The sequence below is a fragment of the Colletotrichum lupini genome, chromosome 1 (assembly GCF_023278565.1).
Source record: "Colletotrichum lupini chromosome 1, complete sequence".
Taxonomy (NCBI): Eukaryota; Fungi; Ascomycota; class Sordariomycetes; order Glomerellales; family Glomerellaceae; genus Colletotrichum; species Colletotrichum lupini.
In genome coordinates this window covers 6,673,942-6,692,439 of record NC_064672.1, presented here as the reverse complement: position 1 = coordinate 6,692,439, position 18,498 = coordinate 6,673,942, and the positions used below count along the sequence as shown (strand labels likewise).

Below are 18,498 nucleotides of genomic sequence, written 5' to 3'. Positions count from 1 at the left end.
CGACGATAAGGGATGCCTTTGCAGCTCTTTCACTCTCCTCTCTGCGCATCTAGGATAGAAACTTCGCTCTCCGTATCGCGCTTCGTTGTGGCGAGAGGATGACTCTGGAGAAATCATTCCATTGAGCCCATTCTGCTATGAAAGCTCGATCATACTTGTGATGGTCGTGGATTAGAGGTTGTGCAAGATGGTCGTCACTTTTTGACGAGGTCAAAGCCGACAGGTCTTTTGGTCATCCTTGAAGGCCAAGTCTATCATTGCATAAAGGTGGTGTTGAACCCGATCGCGCAGGGGCTTGATAATGACAGCCATATGATTGACTTGGACAAACTACATGTAGAGGTGAAGGTTTTCTTCGCCAAAGTGTTCCAAGTGGGAGCCGGTCGCTAAGAAGCCATCAGCCTCGGTCCTTAGAAGCCGCACCTCGCATCTCTGGACAAGATGAAAAACACGCAAAAGACATTGTCAAATATCTCAAGGTCCTAGCCTCCGATATATCGGACCTCCTAGCGGCCACGAGCCCATGGTAGCCTATCACTAACCTTGAAACTTGGCACCCCGGATATGCGCCGGAAACATCACCGCAAGCCGGCCCTGAAGTCCCCACGAGCCGAACCCACACAGATCCACCGTTCAAGAGCCTCTCTGCCAATGTGCCAGTCCGCTTACCTAGCAGGCCTAGCAATAGATTACATCAATGACTGCCCAGGCTAACTAATGCGAACCGTCCATAGCCTAAGAAACGGGGACTGGCCCCTCTGACTTCTCGGATGACCGTGCCGCGGCAGACCCGCCGCTGTTCGCCTTTTCCGAAACCGGCGCCGAAATATTTTGGCCGATTTCTGGGTCTGCGTGGGGTCCAAAATGTCATCGGTCAAGATTTTTCGTAGGCCGAGGTGGTATGAGTATTTCGCCAGCAGGGGGAACGCAAGGGGCATTTCTTCCTTTTATTCTCAATCTTTCCCTCCGCCAAGAGAACCACAAGTCCATTGAGCCGTCCGGACGGTTCAATCACGGCCTCCACTTCCCCGATCTGCGGCCTCCGACTTGCGCCCCACGATGGGTGAACCTAAAACTGATGGCCCCGGTGCCGAGACCGGCGTTGCGGCTGCTTCGAACCCCCAACCCGGACAGGAGAACCTCGTGCTTCCGCTGGAAGGGAATGCACCAACGGAGCCCTATAGCATCTTTTCTCGCACAGAGAAGTGGTTCATTGTCGCAATGGTCGCCGTCGCGGGATTCTATAGGTAAGTATGGGTTTTCCGTGCCTCACACTGCCTACCCTGACATTCGGCGTAGCCCGCTGCCGGCAAACATTTACCTACCTGCTATCCCGAAGCTATCAGAAGCATTCGGCAAGTCTGTCGAGCTTCTGAACTTGACAGTGACAGCCTTTCTGGCGACTCAGGGCGTGTGTAAGTAAAAGACGACCTGCAAAAAATTGCCCCATGATATCCACCCTACCAGCTATTCAGTGAATGAATACGACCTAACACTTATACCTGAATAGCTCCGATGCTATGGGGACCCCTCTCCGACCGCTACGGGAGGAGGCCAGTCTTCCTAGTCTGCTTGACCATTTTGATCGGAGCGTGTATAGGAATAGCCGTAATTCCTACAGACGCTTTCTGGCTCTTGATCGTCCTCCGATGCTTGCAGGCTGCAGGTTGCGCTAGCACAATCGCTCTTGGTAACACCTCCTTTTCTTCATATCACCCTATGTGCGACGCTAATCAATTGATTATCAGGTGCGGGTGTCATCGGGGACATTTCGACTCCCGAGGAGAGGGGAGGATTCTTCGGCACGTTCAATCTGGGCCCTATGGTACGTTTGGCCAGCTATTGGAGCTTTGCGAAAGGTACCTTACTTTATCATGGTACTAACACTATCAGCTTTCACCCTGTATTGCTCCGGCGATTGGTGGTGCACTTTCTGATAAACTTGGCTGGCGCTCCATTTTCTGGTTCCAGGTCATCATGGCTGTTTGCTGCCTTCTCTTCATCCTTTTGTAAGTCACGCCTTGTTAATGAAACAAACCCTCGCCCTTCTTTTCTTCCTCGAGACCGTGCGCTGACGGCTACCCATCTCTATAGGTTCCTCCCGGAGACTCTTCGCAACCTCGTCGGCAACGGAAGTGTCTCTCTTGGTGGAGTATACACCCCTCTTCTACCCGTAGTAGGTAGATCTCGAAGGAAGAATAAGATCCAGGGCAACAAGCCCGGCGTCAAACGATCAATCAACCCTTTTGTCATCCTCGTATATCCCGACGTCGCTATAACCCTCACATTCACGGGCGTCGTTTACGCAGTCAACAACACCGTTGTCACGACGGTTGCCTCTTCTTTTGCTAAAGTCTATCCTTGGTTGTCCGAAACCGCCCTCGGTCTGTGCTACCTGCCCACGGGATTCGGCATGATCGTTGGCAGCACTCTCACCGGCAAGTTCCTCGATTGGGATTATGCTCGTATTAAGAAAAAGGTTGAGGAATCCGATGGCGCTATCTTGTTCCCTAAGGAGTATGCACGTTTAAGGACCATGCCCGTGTTACTGGTTCTTTTCTCCGGAGCTGTCATAGCATGGGGCTTTTGCGTCGACCGAGGGGTTCATATCGCTGTTCCTCTCGTCCTTCAGATTGTCTGTAAGTTAACCTCATGAGCTGCATGTCCTTGATAAAGTCGCGATCCCACAGCTGACGCTTCTAGTGGGGTATACATCGATTGCTATTCTCAACACAACCATGACTCTGATGATCGATATTCTACAAACTAGGAGCTCGGCTGCGACAGCATGTGTAAGTAACTTGCTCTGAAGAACTATGCCAGAACTTGGAAATGCTAATGTTGTCACAGACGAACCTCGTACGCTGCTTACTGGCAGCCCTCTTGGTGGGTCTCATCGACAGGATGACGGCTGCCTTGCGCATCAGTTGGAGTTACGTTCTACTTGGTGGCGTTTGTGCTCTACTCCTACCCCTCATGTATATAGAAATGAGGGTCGGGCCAAAGTGGAGAATGAGGCGAGACTTGAAGTCCGTGGATGACTAGAGACAGTGTTTGGCTTTGATATCCATGCCTCATTTACGTACCTCGATACGGCATAAAAGGCCATCAATACTTCTACCAACAGTTATGCTAGTGCCCAACCAAAAATCGCATTTGATATCGCATCCTCCACATATAGACACTACAACAGCCTACTTAGAATTCAGATCCAGAAGATTGCCGTTTTAAATTTCCTCGCTACCATCCATTATCGAAGGCTTCGCGAGTGACCTGCAAGACCAACCGTCGTATTTGTTCTCAATACCAAGAGTAAAATAATAAGCATAAATATCCATAGGCTAGGCAAGTGGCAATGCTGCATATCATGCAAGTGATTGCTCTCACACGTGCGCCCCTATTGAAGCCACCAATTATCACAGCTTGTACCGATGTTGCCAGGCGCACCCCCTACACAGCTCCATTTACAGCGAAAATAGTAAATATTTGAGGCCTTTTCAGGATGTTTAATGTATTTGTCAGTCTGTATGTGCCGTAACACAACGCGGACGGGCCCTGTGTTGCGCTTTGTACCGGTTCCTCTACGTGTGAAAATGGCCTCTACAACATGAAGAATAAGCCTTATTGCTTGTATCACGTTCCATAAACAGTGAATTTCAAGCCTGCGACTGGGACATAGAATAAAATATTAATTTAGATGGCAGTAAGTTCGCTTTTACCGCTTTTACTACTGCAGCATCCCTTGTACATCGACCTCAATTCAATTTAGCCCCCAGTACTTTACTTGCGGCAACACCCCCAATTCCTTTCCTTGTGGGAGGCACACTCCAAGAAGCCTAAATACTTAGGAGATTATAGGCGGAAGCAATATTGAGTAAGAATAAAATGATTGTATTAGCTAGCAAACTTTCTTTCCCTCCTCTCAGTCCAATCCGCGGATTAAGCGCCGTTCAGAAAAGATGCCGTAGGGAAAACGCTGAATATCGCAGTTGTTCAAAGGCTGTCACTTAACCCGAAATATTAAAAGGCAAGATTAACATCGTCACTGTCATCCTCTGAAGGGGCTAGCGAATACTCGGTTCCCAATTCGAGTGACGACGGGGTGTGCTCGCCTCGTTCTCGTAATGAGCTACTTCTTGTCTCCATCGATCTTGTTGGAGGCGTCCCTGGATGACTGATAGGCTCGTAATCGGAATCAGAACTGCTATCATGGGTGTTACCAATAACTGTAATCTGTGCACCTGAGATTCTTTCGTTTTGCCCCTGTGATGAATCGCAGCTTGCCGCTGAAGGTGGTCGAAAAGCACGGAGATGACCAGTGGGCTTCCATCCGGGTTGTCGCCTCTTCGTCCGTGGCGACGTTTCCGATACCTGTATTTGGCGTTTGCGAGGCGGACGATGGTTCTGTGTGATTCTCTTCAGGCCTCTCAGCTGTTCCTTCACGGAGTCCACAGTGCAGGATGTAAGCGTTCCCTCTTCACTGAGTCGAAGACCACGACCTTCATCATCCACATCCGTGTCGAGCAAGAAACAATTTGAAGAATTTTCAAAATACATGGGACAGGAGAAAGGAGCCTCAGATCTCATGACTGTACGTGCCTTTTTGCTGGTCCCCAAATAGTCTCTTTGCAGCGAAAGGATCATGGCATCACCGTCGTAGGCAATTGAATGAGTGAAACGCCAGTAGCCTCTTTTGGGTGGAGGGAGCTCGAGGACATCGTAGCTCAGTGATGCCGTAAGCTCCTCTCTGCGTTCTGAGACTTGTAAGAACGGATCACACACGATCTTGAGCCATTTCTTCCCAGAACACCATATTGTGAAAGGATAAGACTTCGTCTGTATAGCAAATATATCAGCCTTCAATCCCCAGTAGAGACAAGTGAAATACTTTCAGTCACAACTCGAAGCTCTGCATCAATGACATCTGACAAAGTAAATTTGGACATACTGCATCAGCGGTGGCTTCGATCTCTTCTTGCCAAAAGATTGCCTGTTTCGCGACGGCTGACTGATTTCTCTTCCATGCCGAGCCACCATCATTCTTCAAGTGCCCAACTTGGATTCCGAATGCTGCCCCTCTTTTCATGAACTCACGGCCCGTCATGGTAGTCGCCGTGGCAATTGCCGCTCCTTTGGAGATATTCCATGAACTACAGCGTAAGTCAGCAAATATGACGTTTGAGAGAAGCTCTGGAACAGCTATCATTACTCCTTATCTCCCGCATTTTCGTGGAAAAAGAAGGGATCATCGATTTTGGCCTTCCTGCACGCCTCCCAGATGTAGGCCTGGACGATGGAGCTTTTGCCGCTTCCGCCGGAAACTACAACTCGTACCCTGTTGCTGAGAGTTGCCGCCTCAGCAATTTTCTCCTTTGCCAACTCGATGGGTCGTTTCATCCCATCCAAAAAGCAGCCCTCGGCTTCTTCTTCCGAAAGATACACCGTCAGCGATCTCCTTGCATTCTGCGGATCTGTGACATGCAGCGACATCTCCTTGATCTTGTCCGAGCGTAACTTCTTGATATGCAGATGAAAGTTTTGAAGAAGCTGCGTCCGCTCTCTTGGAGGTAACTTGGATTTCAGCTTCTTTTCCAAGTATTCTATTGCAAATTTCCCGAAGGCTTGCTCCCACAGTTCAGTGTCGCCCCTTGTGCCTGGGCGAACAAGATTTAGCCACGGCTGTTCCACAGCAGCACAAACAGAGACAATCGAAGTACCGACTTACAGAATGTGTCGCCAACTCTATAGTAGCTAAACACCTGTTTCTTGCCCTGTACAACAGTAAACATGCAGCCGTTCTGATGGATGTTTGTCAGTATCATCTCATACCGGGCGCGGCTTCGGATGTGGGGAGCAAGGTGTCTACATTCTTACCAAAGTGTAGCCGCCAAAGTCCAAGAAGACTAAAAGTGCAGGTTTGTCGGATATTCGAAGAATCTCATTGTGAAGGCGTTGGTTCCAGAATAAGTTATGTGCTGAAGCTAGACTTTCCACGTGGAAGTCCACGTCTGTGTCGGTCGTAAAAATATCAGGGAAATCAGACATGACTCTCCTAATGATGTCTTCGTAGAAGGTTCGCTCCTCGTGCCCCCAGAATGCTGGGTAGGACAGCCCAACCCGAAGGATCTTGACCTCGCTGAGCACACGACCGTGCAAATACCCTCCTTGACAGTAACTTTGTACTTGCTGAAGAACAGCTCTGGCGATGGCGTCCATTCCCTCGTCAATGAGCTCTTGGGAGCTCCTGATTCCCCCCCTGTTCAGATTCTTATTGATAGCCTTGAAACTATTGATGGCGGCGGAATTGCTGCTGAAAAGTTCCTTCGAGGGGGTAGGAATTCGACTATCGTCCATTCTTTCACCAAGGTACACATCGCCCTTTCCGTCTAGATACAGAGCCGAGTTGAAGGCACCCTTTTGGTATCGCTCATCGTGCCCAGGATGAGATCCTGTGTTGAATATATCTTGTAGAATCCGCTCTCTACCTTGGAAAGTGAGTAGACTGACTCTGATTGCGGTGCTGCCCCAATCCCAGCCCAATATCCTGTGATCATCTTGTCAGAGGTATGGAAAGTAGTCACAATCTCATACGTATTCGTTCGGTAGTTTAGGACAAGAGCTCTTGTCACCTACGCTGAATGAATCTCTGGAGATTCCATATCGTCATAGAGGATACAATCGTCCGATATTTGGAAACTTTACGATAGAAAGTGTGAATCCAAATGCTGGATCAGAAACGAAGGGAGGTTGATGTGATCTGAGTTAACTGTTGAGGTCTCTAAAGTGGAGAAAAGTTAAGAGTGTAGCATATCAAGCAATATAGTTCGAATCAGCACTGCGATGTCAAAGCTTGCAATTGTGCAATTGAATATGGATATATATGATAGTTTCTGATGAAGGATTCATTGTGAGAATTAGAGGGACCAGCAGAAAACATTGAGAACTTGTCATGTTTGCAAGACAATGCAGCAAAGCTTTTGATTGTTTCCCTTGGGATCAGCAGCATAGACTATAAGGGAGTCCTAATTTGAGACAAACAGATTAAATGTTTGCACGCAAAATTGCATGGCGTAAGCGCTTTCGAAGTCTCGAGATCATTAGTGAGGAACGTCCTTGCAGCTATTGTTTTCTCTTTGGTCTTATCTGCTTACGACATGTTTGCTTGCCTTCTCGCGAAAATAAGCAAATGCCCTGAAAATTCATTGACGACATTTGTTTGCGCGCGGCGGGCTGCATTATCAATATCGGTTGCGTGTAGTGAGGTGCAAACACAAGAAAAGTTAAGGCAAGCCTTAATTCTTGCTTGTCTGATCTTAAGGTACTTATATCATCTGCACTTTGAGTTTCCAAACCCTTCCTAAATGTGTCGCAAGACAAACACCTCGCAGGTCTTGCCCCTATCAGTACATCCTCTTCGCCACCCGTCGTAAGACAAAACCTGCCTATTCATCATGGATGCTGACCTGCCGATGACACCTTCAATCTCTCGGAACGCCGCAGAATATGTTCAAAAGCTGACACAACACTACAACACTCACCTCGAGGGGGAACTGAATCGGGGAATGAAAAAGCTCGTCAATCAATACGAAACCTTCAGGGAAAGAATGCGGGATAAACTCGTGTCCGAAACGCCAAGCCGATTTCCCTCTGATGAGAAAGGGTCTATCGTTGCTCAAATTGAGAGAACCTTTCTCTGCAACGTCAGCAATTTCTCTCTCGAACAGAGTCAAGGGCTTTTCTTCTCTGCCTTGGAGTATGCCCCCTCAAAGCGACCGATGTTCACTACACCGCCTGAACTTCGTCAGCCTAGTGAAACTTCGATAGTGGTATTTAATCAGACTCTTTGGCCTGTTCTCCCCTTCATACCACTCACAATCAAGATAGTCATCAGACGGGCTTTCTTCAGAAAAGACTGAAAAGACCACAGAGCCTCACTTGGAATCTCGGAATCCTTCCCCCCAAGTGCCTAGTCATGACCGTCTAGACTTGAATAAGGGACGCAGGCGGAATCATAGCCTTGAGAACTTGGAAGATACACAGACACATAGGTCATCCCCTGCGTCATCGACCAAGAAGCCGCTCCAAAGAACGATTCCCAAGAGCGGCCGTCAGAAGCTTATATTGAAGAAACAGAACAACAAGCGCTTCCAACGTTCTAGACAGAAGAATGTAGCATGCACCTTGACGTCGTCAATCACAGTATACTACCCCAAGAACTTTGTCTTTTCTTACACACTCAATGACGACACAAGTTTCTACATTCTTTCTTGCCCAAAGATGAGCAAAGGCTGCCATGATCCAATCTTCAATAGTGATCCCTTTGAAGATGGTCTAGCAACTACGCACTTCAAGAATTGCGGCATCGCTTTTACCAGCGAGGACGAGATTGTTCGTACATACGCTCGGCGAGGTCAGTGAACGGGTACTTGGTCTCTTTAATGTGTTCATTTGATCTCATATATCAATGCTACGTAGTCAAATCGCCAAGGAACGCCCCAGTCAAGCAGAGCTGGGTGAAGGAACACAACGACGGACTGAAAGCCGGAAAACCATCAAGTCCGCAGAGTAGGTCTAGTACTTTGGCATTTCAGATTCACGCTCAAGACTCACTCAAATACAATACAGACCCTGCCCAGATCAGTACCTGTCATGGTATCCCCGTATGCGGGAAGGAGACGAAGGGCAAACCTGGCGGGACTGAAGGTAACAAAGACTCTAGCTTCGAGCCTGAATCAGACAATCACAGAGACGAGTTGGCTATAGGGTCAGATGATGGCACGGATTGAAACCCGACTGGACCGCTTCATCAATATGTACACAGCAATTCTTTGTCTCTTAGCTTCCAGGAAGTTTTAGTAGACCAAAACCCTGGGTACGGAGAACCATTCGTTCAACATAGTTCTAGGCTTACCGGGTATCTGTTACAAATAAGACATATCTTCAAAAGCTTATATAGGGTTTCCAAGTTTTCTAAACGATCATCTTCTACGTGCGTTTTTTAGACGACTAGGAAGTGGCAACGGCCTATGACATTTAACCCAGGTCGTATGTAGTGCTGGGCTCTGTGAACACGTGCACCAGTGGCGTCGTAGCTCGCTCATGATACGCTCGGTCGGGGTTCTGAGCGGCCGGTCTGCCCGCACTGACTGTCACTCATCTAGTCCAGGGAAGATCATATGATGTCTTGGTTTGTCCAATCAGCATTTCTAGAAGTTGCTGCACACTTATCCAAGAGTATCACTTGTGTTGTACTACATAGATCTTGCATTTGTGGCTTTCATTCGAAGCAATTATTTTGCAAGGAGCGGCATTTGATAACCAATAGCCCAGCAGGATGTCGTCAAGAAAAGGACGTTGCAGGAGCATTGCAGCATCACCTGACGCACTAAGTCTGCCTTGTTCAGAAGGAATGAATCTGAGTCGAGCTGCTAATATAAAAACGCCGTAGTTCTCCTATAAACCCATCCCGACCTAGCTCTCCACCCAGCCTCGAAAACAGTCCTCATTTTGGTAGCATCGCCAAGACATCCAGAAGGTTTCCTAAACCATCCGCCCTCCCCGAACTGCCTGCTCCACTTCAATAATCTGACACCAACTCTCTAATATAATCAACACTCCTTTAAGCACATTAGATAGTGTGGCACACTCTGTCCTCTCATTATACCCTGCCTCAACGGAATCACTCATTTCCCGGAGCAGGTCAAGATTCGATGGGAGGGCCAGAAGATGTAGCTTCTGGCGCCGTTCTACAATATTATTTCGCGAATTCCTTTTGCGACTTTAAAACAGGACAAGTAATGCCTTCATTTTGCTATGAATCAATTAATGTTCAGGGTTTATATAGATACTCCATTAGAAGGCTTATCTTTCGCTATAGAAACTTGTTTTACGTTAGGATTATTTACGACAATTATATTACGCATACCTCCTAGTTTATTACTATCGGATTAGAAGTCTAATTTGACCGCGGCGTACGGCCAACTGCGCAGGGGCCAATTAGGGGCTCTATTTACGATTATTATAGCTAGCCTAACCTACGGTTAGAACCTCCTTTTTATACCTACGTAGATATTTATATAGTTTAATTAATCTCTTCGTTAATTACGGTTCGAACTAATTACCTTATAATAAGGATACTAATACTAATTAGTAATTAAATTTTACTATTATAAATTAGTAAGGTATTTTGCTATATAAAAGAGATAACTTCTTAATATTATATAAGATAAGAAATTCGTACTAATTAACTTTATAAAAATAAATAAAAAAGGAAGCGATTCTTAAATACTATATAGAATTAAGTAATCGTAGCCCTTTATTACCTACGAGAGGTCGACGTCTACTATATTAAAATACGTTAATTAACGGAACCGCTTAAGTAATTAGCTTTTTATTATCGCCCCGAGCAGCTTTTTTACTAAACGACTTTTCCGTAGCCGGCCCGTAATTAAGAATTAACTAGTTAAATTAGTAAAAAAGAATACTTACGTAATAACTACCCGCTTAATTAATTAGTATAACGAACGAGCTTAATAATATAGTATAAAAGAGTACCGCGCGATCGAAAAAAGGGATTTCTAAATATAAATATTCTTATTTAGTAATAAAAGTAACCCTATAAGAGTTATTAAGCTAAGAGATCTTAATATATAGAAAAGTCTATTACTACTAGGATTTTATAAATACGACCTTAAGCTTATAATCTAAATAACCTCCTTATAGCTCCCTTAACTACCCCTAAGTATTATTTAGGAATATAATATAAAGGACGGTCTAACGAGGGAAAAGGGGATTTAGAAGTCCTAATAGTATCGAGTTAAGAATATCACAGATCTCGGAGATTAACTTAAAAAAAAAGTAGCTACCCTAAAATAGTCCTACGACCTCCCGCTAAAGTTATTATTAGCCTAAAAAAAGGCTAAAAAGACGAGGATCTAAGGGGAAAAAAAAAGAATCCTTTAGAGGGCCGCTAAAAAGCTTTTTTTTATATTAGCTCTTAGCGCGAGATTATTAATTTCGAAAAATTAACTAAATAATAAAAGGGATCGCTAGTAAATAATAATTACCTAACCGTAATTAAGCTATAAAAAAAACTATTTAAAAAATATAAAATAGGGTACTAAGAGGCTATAAAAGATAAGATTTCTAAACTATCTAACCCTACTGCGTATAAGTAATAAATAAGTATTTTTTAATAAGTCCTTAAAATCTACGATTTTATAAAAAAAAGGGCTTAACTTCGTTAATTATACTTAACGGCCTATACGGTTCTTAATAACTTATATAGCTCTTTTACGAGCCGCCCGGCGTTTATTTTTAACTATTCTTATAAAATACCGCCCTAAAAAAAGTAAGTCGAAAAAAAAGGCTATTTAGAGATTATAAAGAGTACGAGGCTTAAGAAGCTAAAAGTATACGGGATAATAGAAATCGGTAACTAATAAAAATCCCGAGACTAATTACTATATGTTTTTATAATAATATAAACGTTTACCGCTATTATTATTAAAAAAAACTATTAAAACCTACCCTTTTATATTAAATAAAAAAGAGGATCTTAATAAGTACGATAGCTAGCAATTTAAAAAGGTAATAATAATCACTAAAAATAATAAAAACAAGAGTAGTAGTAAAACGGTAAAAAAAAGCGGGAATCTCTTAGACCTTAATAAATTCGTTAAATAATAAAAGTACGAATTTACTACGACTAGCGCGCGGATTAAATATATCCCTATTAAAATTAAATACGTTAGTAACCGCTAATACGGGTATAAGTTAGAATACGACCCTTAATAAGTTAAGGTAAAAAAGAAAAGGATAAAACCCGATCCTAAATAGAATCCTAATCCCTTATAAATAAGTAAATATTAACCCGGACTATTAGGGGACGTAAATATATAAAATCGCGGATTAGCTTAACAGTAAGTAAATTAATATAGTATTAATCTATTTAACTAAGGTTTATAAAAAGAAAGGGCTATAGGAATAACCCCTATTTTATAAAATCGTAAACGACCTTAGTTACTAACTAAATAAATAGTTCGCGAGCGTAAGCTTAGGAATTATAAAAGTAGTTAATAAATTCCTTTACGGGCGAGGGGTATTACTAACGCAATTATAATTATAAGAGCTATATAAAATACTAATAGTAATAATTATAAAGGAGGAATTCGTACTATAGAACTAGGTATAGGTTAATAGAGTATATAATCGCTTTAACGAATTTAGAAAAAGGGTAAACGACCTAGATTTCCTCTCTATAATTACTAATAGAAATCTATTATTATAAAAGGATATACCGGGGTAAAATATAGTACTAGAAGTACAATAATTAATAATTCCGCTTATTTCGATCTATAACTTATTACTACTATTAACGCAAAACTCGGTACCGATTAGCTAATAAAAAAAGAGGTAAACGACCCGAAGTTACTAATAATACGCAGCGACGTAGGGATCGTATATAAATACTAAAAATCTAATAATAAATACGAGGCAATTTATAAACCTTAAAAAGATCTTTTTAAAAAAGAAATTATACTCTAAGGAGAAGTATAAGGTCTTATAAAAAACCCTAACGATATTTTACGATTATTATAAAAAAGTCGGAATTAGGGAACACTAGTACTATTCGGTAATTAATATCGTACTCATAAGTAAAGCCTCTAATTATTACTACGAAGCGGTACGTAATCTCAATTAAAACGACTTTTTTAATATAATTAACGCAATCCGAAGCCGCTTTAAGACCTATAATAAGAACCTAGAGCTCCTATCTAAGTTACGAGCGATTTCTTTTATATTTATAACTAGGATAATAAAGGGTAAATCGTAAGTAAAGATCCTTAAAAAGCTTATTAATCGAATTAATAAGCTAGTAAAAACCTAGCTAAATAAGGGAATAAATAAGTAAAAAGTTAGATATTTTTATACCGTAGTTTAGCGTATATTAAAAATAAAAATAACCTTATACTAAGTACCTAAAAACTACGAGACGCTCTACTCGAGGCTAAGATCTAGCTTTAATATTAAAGCGAGAATACTACGCTAAACCTACCTCTAAGTATATAACGGCCCTTATTAATAATATTAAGTCGATCGAACGTATAATAAGAAAAGAAAAGAGGCTAAATATAGTAATCGCTAGTAAAGAGGCCTAGATTCGTTAAATAAGTAAAGATTTAACTTATAAGTAAGGTAATAAAAAAGGCAATATTATATTTATAAAAAAAATAGATATTAGTTAAGTAACTACTCCGAGGAAGAGCGTACTAAATCGTATAAATAATATAAAAGGTTAAGGGTAGTAAATAACAAAACTAGCCCTCGTTAGTTTAACTAGTTCCTCGTTATATATAAGGGCAGATCCGGGGGTACGAAACCTAATAATAGTAACTAAAGTAGCGGCCTAAAATATATACCCCCTATAAGAAATTCAGAAATTAAAAACAATCTTACCCCCTATACTAACGAATTAAATTACGATAAAATCGACGATATTAACTACTCTTTTTTTACCCCGTTAGCCTCTAGAGAATATATAAAACTAAACGAACAGAGGGTAGTAAAAGCTCTTAATAAGTAAGCTTTTATTTATAAATAGTAAAAGAAGGTCCCTTAAATAACGGATACGGAGGTAACTAAAAGGGCGAATTTAATAGGGCTAAAGCCTATTCTCTTAACGATTAAAGAGAAGACGCTATCTCTCTTAACATTTAAAAAAAAGGAACATAGTACTAAGCAAATCTAGGGGTAGCTAGAGGGGTCCTTTTTATACTACTTAAATCCCTCGAATACTAAGCTTATATAAGCATTCTACGCGAGCGAAAGGTATAGCCTAGATAATTTCCATAGAATTATCCTAAACACTAGGGCATTATAATAATTAACTAAAAAAAAAGGGCAATTCTAAGCGCTAGAAAAATTCGCACTAGTAACGCTTAATACGTTAATAGTAAGTATTACGAGGATTAGTTTTAGCTTAAATAAGGAAATCGTCGCCCTAGGTATAATAAAAATAAAAACGCACTTCAGAACAATAACCTTTTATATTTTACCTATTAATACCCCATTTCTCCTATATCTAAAAGATATAGATCGACTAAGTATTATATTCGATAATATAAGAAATAGAATCTCTAGCGGTAAGTACTTTAAAATAGTTAAATAATAATAGGGGTATACGTTTATAAAGCTTATTAATAATATAAAGTTAATTAATTACCTAACGGAAAATGAGCTTAGAAACCTATACTAGAGATTTAAGTACCCGTCGGTTACGAGGCTATATAACCTCCTAAAGTAATTAGATAATAATAATATTAAAATAGGGGCGCTAAAATAATTAATAAAAGTATATTACTAATACTAAATAAATACGCAGAGCCTACGCAGATTTAAGTTTAAATTACGTAATAAGCTTAACTTTAACTAAGAAATCGTCGTTAATATCTTCTACTTAAATAGTCGGCTAGTACTATATATAATTAACATAGCTATATCTTTCTAAATAGGGCAATTCCTCCGGGATTTATAAATAAAAATAGTATAAGTAGCCTTATAAAAAAGCTAAATCGATATATACTAAGGACCGCTAAATAGTATTAAAACTAACGCTAGTATTAGCTTTAAGTTAGTAGAATTTAAGAATAATACGACGGCTTACGGTATATAGCTAAAAATCGTACTTATTAAAGCGTATTATAGTATTAAAAAGGTAAAAAGGGCACACTAATAATTAAAAAGGGCGTTTAGAATTATTAAAGAGGAAAATCCAGATTCTACTAACGACGAATACCTCTAAATAGTACTTAAATACTATAACAATACTATAGGGCCTAACGGACTTATACTAACGCTATTAGTATTTAGAGCATATCTAAGAACGACCTTAGCCTCGCTACTATCGCTAAGCATAAGCTAACGAGCCCGAGTAATTAAAAAAGTAATACGGGCACTACGTAAAATAAATATAAAAAAGTAAGTTAATAAAGTAATTACTATGCGCAATAAGCCCGATATAAAGAATAATCTAAATATACCGCTAAATTCGGATATACGAATATAGCGCGAAATTACTTAATAATAAGCTAGGCTATATAAGTTAATTTCTATTAACGAGCGCTCTTATATAGTTACGAGAGATCGTAACTAGCTACTCGAAGTATTAATTACGATAATTAAACCGTATTATATAGATCTTAATGAAGTAATTTCTAACCTATAAAAAGAAAAAGAGCTAGGGGAAACTATATAACCCGTAGTAGAGGCATAAGAAATTATCCTTAATAAAATCGTTATAGTAGTATTAACAAACGATGAAGAAGAGGAAATTACTAAAAGGGCACTAATACTACTAATAAGACGTTATAAAAGACTACAATAATAAGCCCTAACGTAGCAATTTATTACTAGCGACGAGGTAATTAACACCTTTTATATAGTAAAGAAAAAAGCTAATTTCGAGCTAGCGGTTAAACTACGCAAAGAAGGTATAATTATAATTACTAAAAAGCTATATAAGGGATTAAGTCTTATCAAAATAAACACTCTTCGCAATCGAGGGGTCTATCGATTTATCTTATATAACCTAAAAAAATATATAAACCTCCGCATATTTAAATTACGAATAGTTCGTAAGATTAAAAAAAAAGGAATACCCTAGCTATATAAGAAGTTTAAATACGTAATTTAGAAGTATAATAACGTTAAAAAGGCGACGCTACTTATATAATCGCCCACTATATAGCGCTATAGCTAACGATTAATAATATTATTGTAGAAAAAAGGATACGAGATTTAGAGCCGTAATATTACCTAGGCCTATACTTAATCGGCCATAGGGCTTATAAAGAAAATCCTAGCCTATTTACTAAGGAAAATAGTTAGTAAGTACCTAGAAAGCACGATTATTAAAATGCTCAAGCTACTATATAGGCTCGTAAAATCGGGCACCTATTAGTAAGCTACTTACTACGATTTTTATATTAATTAATTCTTAATAGTTACCTTTACGTACGACCCGTACTTACTAGTTATGGAATATAAAAGCGACTAATTTAGGATTATTAAAATATAAACCGACAATATATTAAGCCTATCTAATATTAACTTTATAAAAAAAAAGGATAAGGAGCTTTAAAAAGCGGGCTTCGTAGCGAAGCTAAAAAAGGTCTTTATAATAAATACCCCCCTAGTATTTAACGGCGGGATTCTTATAATTAAAGGGGAAATCGTCGTTTTTTAGTAAAAAGGGTAAAATAAGAAGATTAACCTCGTTAATCCGAACGTAACTAACGTTAAGAAGCGGTATAGAGCTAAGCTCGCGCAAGGGGTATATATTATAAGTATTTATTAACCTAAGGCGACTTTTAACTACGTTAAGGTAATATAAGCTATAAATCTAACTAAACGAGACGTCGGAATACTTAATAAGCAGCTTAAGTAATAATAAATAAATCTCGATCGAAGTCTCGTCTACTACCTAATTAACTTTACGATTAGTAAGCTCTACGTCTTTATTAATAGGTTATTTATAAATAATAACGACCTTACTTCGTAATTAGGGTATATTATTATCTTAGCTAACGAGAGTATAAGTAAGAGCGAATTTATTATATATAGTAATATAATTTATTATTTATTAACTAAAAATAAGCGGGTAACGAGAAGTATATTAGCGTCGGAAGTTTACGGTATAATTAACGGCGTTAACCTCTCCTACGCGATTTTAATAACACTAAGGAAGATTACTAATTAAATTAGCCTTTTACCTATTTTAATAATTATTTATACTAATTCCTACTCGCTATATAAATACCTCGTTAAATTAGGAACGATAAAAAAAAGAGGTTTATAATCGATATTATAGCCCTTAAGTAATCGTACGAAAGGCGCAAAATACTTAAGATCCGTTAGATTAATAATAAAAATAACCTCGCAAACGCTTTTATAAAAGTAGTACTAAATAAGGGATTAGAGTAATTCGTAAGTAATAAAAAAGTTATTATATAAATAAAGGGATAAGTTATATAAAGAAAATAGAGAAAAGGGGGAAAAGGAGACGACTTAATAAACGGGCCTAAGGTCGAATTATACCTCTAACTATAGCGGTTAAATTAATAAAAAAAAGAGAAAGTTAATATCGGATTAGAAATCTAATTTAACCGTAGTATATAGCCGAATACATAGGGGCTAATTAGGGGCCCTATTTACGATTATCGTAGCTAGCCTAACTTATAGTTAGAACCTCCTTTTTATACCTACGTAGATATTTATATAGTTTAATTAATCTCTTCGTTAACTACGGTTCGAACTAACTACCCTATAATAGGGATACTAATAATTACTACTCCGATACCCCTATTATCTTTGAGCGGTTATGTGTCTTCGGCCAGCTATAAATCTTTAGGGAATCAAGGAACAAGAGGCGAGAGATTCGACCGCTTTTTCATGAATTTGTCGACGCCAGATGATCTGTATGGCTGTCTTTTCAGACAGCCAGGTGCTTGTGCGGAGATAGGCAAGGTCATCTGGTGCGATGGTGGTTTCTGGACCTATGACAATTCCAAGGGACGTCCTGGAATCATCTTGGGCTACGATAGCCACACTCGCATTTATATAATTTCTCCCACGTCAACGAAATCTCAAGGTCGTACCGACACACACCTGTTCCTTGCCGGTAGCCCAGATACCCAAGATCGCGCAGACCTGCATTTTGTCGACGGCAGCAATAACAGGACTTATATGCCAAAAGACTGTTATTTCAACTATAGGGATACCTGGGCCGTACCTCACGATTGTGTCCGGCCCTTGGATAAAGGCACCATTCGCGTCGACAAAAACAGTCGGATTTTTGATACCCAAAACAAATTTGCGGAAGCCTAAGATTTATCACCTGAAAGATAAAACTTGAATTCCACCATCTCTCCTCGGAAACAGAAGCTCCCTCCAGCCGCTGGCGCAAGTAGGATGTGCACACAGTCTTTTCACTTGAGCCCGAACAACACTACTGGGTGGACGGACCCTAAGCTTCCGAACAGGCCGAGCCCGAGGTCTAGGCAAACTCATAATTTCCACGAAGTGGAAGATCGATTGTTAATTTCATTCAACTTGTCGGTCGAACGGTCATACCCCGGTGTGGTAGAGAGGGGGAGGTTGATGGCGTTGGTACAAGTCCTTCTTTTTGAGAACCTATCCTATTTCCTAAGAAACGATCAAAACTGAAACCCCCCCCCCCGAGAGGTTGGAAAGAAAACTTCAAGGAAAGAAAGGGAAAAAAGGAAAGAAGATAAAAAAAAATAAAAAAAAAACCCCCCAGAAAAACAGAAAAAAAAAAAAGATTTCCTTTGTCGTTTTTGTAGCATTGGAGCAGGTCTCCCTCCTTTCATATTCAAGTTCGGCATGAAGAGATTTGGGGGGCCGGCTTAGGGTCTACCTTGATGTCATGGTGCTATCACACTGTACCTACAAAGGCTGTGTCCGGGAGGGGCGAGGTCG

At 40.5% G+C, this 18,498-nt stretch overlaps 6 protein-coding genes across 6 annotated transcripts; 4 read left to right on the top strand and 2 right to left on the bottom strand.

The window, feature by feature from the left end:
* Positions 1-49: 49 nt before the first annotated feature.
* CLUP02_01921 (uncharacterized protein) lies at positions 50-938 on the bottom strand (the record flags this gene model as incomplete). Its single annotated transcript, XM_049280957.1, has 4 exons — positions 50-197; positions 332-386; positions 439-645; positions 764-938. 4 exons carry the CDS (start codon positions 936-938, stop codon positions 50-52), a joined length of 585 nt encoding a protein of 194 aa, XP_049136914.1.
* Positions 865-3,045, top strand: CLUP02_01920 (uncharacterized protein; the record flags this gene model as incomplete). The annotated part of the gene is made up of 9 exons (XM_049280956.1): positions 865-886; positions 995-1,247; positions 1,300-1,415; positions 1,511-1,690; positions 1,749-1,825; positions 1,894-2,009; positions 2,095-2,639; positions 2,704-2,792; positions 2,851-3,045. The coding sequence occupies 9 exons, from the start codon at positions 865-867 to the stop codon at positions 3,043-3,045; spliced, it is 1,593 nt and encodes a 530-aa protein (XP_049136913.1).
* A 2,160-nt stretch (positions 3,046-5,205) lies between these two features.
* Positions 5,206-6,659, bottom strand: CLUP02_01919 (uncharacterized protein; the record flags this gene model as incomplete). Its single annotated transcript, XM_049280955.1, has 4 exons — positions 5,206-5,654; positions 5,726-5,798; positions 5,875-6,544; positions 6,634-6,659. The coding sequence occupies 4 exons, from the start codon at positions 6,657-6,659 to the stop codon at positions 5,206-5,208; spliced, it is 1,218 nt and encodes a 405-aa protein (XP_049136912.1).
* Positions 6,660-7,451: 792 nt separating this feature from the next.
* Positions 7,452-8,786, top strand: CLUP02_01918 (uncharacterized protein; the record flags this gene model as incomplete). The annotated part of the gene is made up of 4 exons (XM_049280954.1): positions 7,452-7,826; positions 7,885-8,410; positions 8,476-8,565; positions 8,626-8,786. 4 exons carry the CDS (start codon positions 7,452-7,454, stop codon positions 8,784-8,786), a joined length of 1,152 nt encoding a protein of 383 aa, XP_049136911.1.
* A 5,150-nt stretch (positions 8,787-13,936) lies between these two features.
* CLUP02_01917 (uncharacterized protein) lies at positions 13,937-14,170 on the top strand (the record flags this gene model as incomplete). The annotated part of the gene is made up of 1 exon (XM_049280953.1): positions 13,937-14,170. A coding segment is annotated over one exon (234 nt), but the record flags the coding sequence as incomplete, so codon positions are not given.
* Positions 14,171-17,307: 3,137 nt separating this feature from the next.
* On the top strand, positions 17,308-17,886 carry CLUP02_01916 (uncharacterized protein; the record flags this gene model as incomplete). Its single annotated transcript, XM_049280952.1, has 1 exon — positions 17,308-17,886. A coding segment is annotated over one exon (579 nt), but the record flags the coding sequence as incomplete, so codon positions are not given.
* Positions 17,887-18,498: the final 612 nt, after the last annotated feature.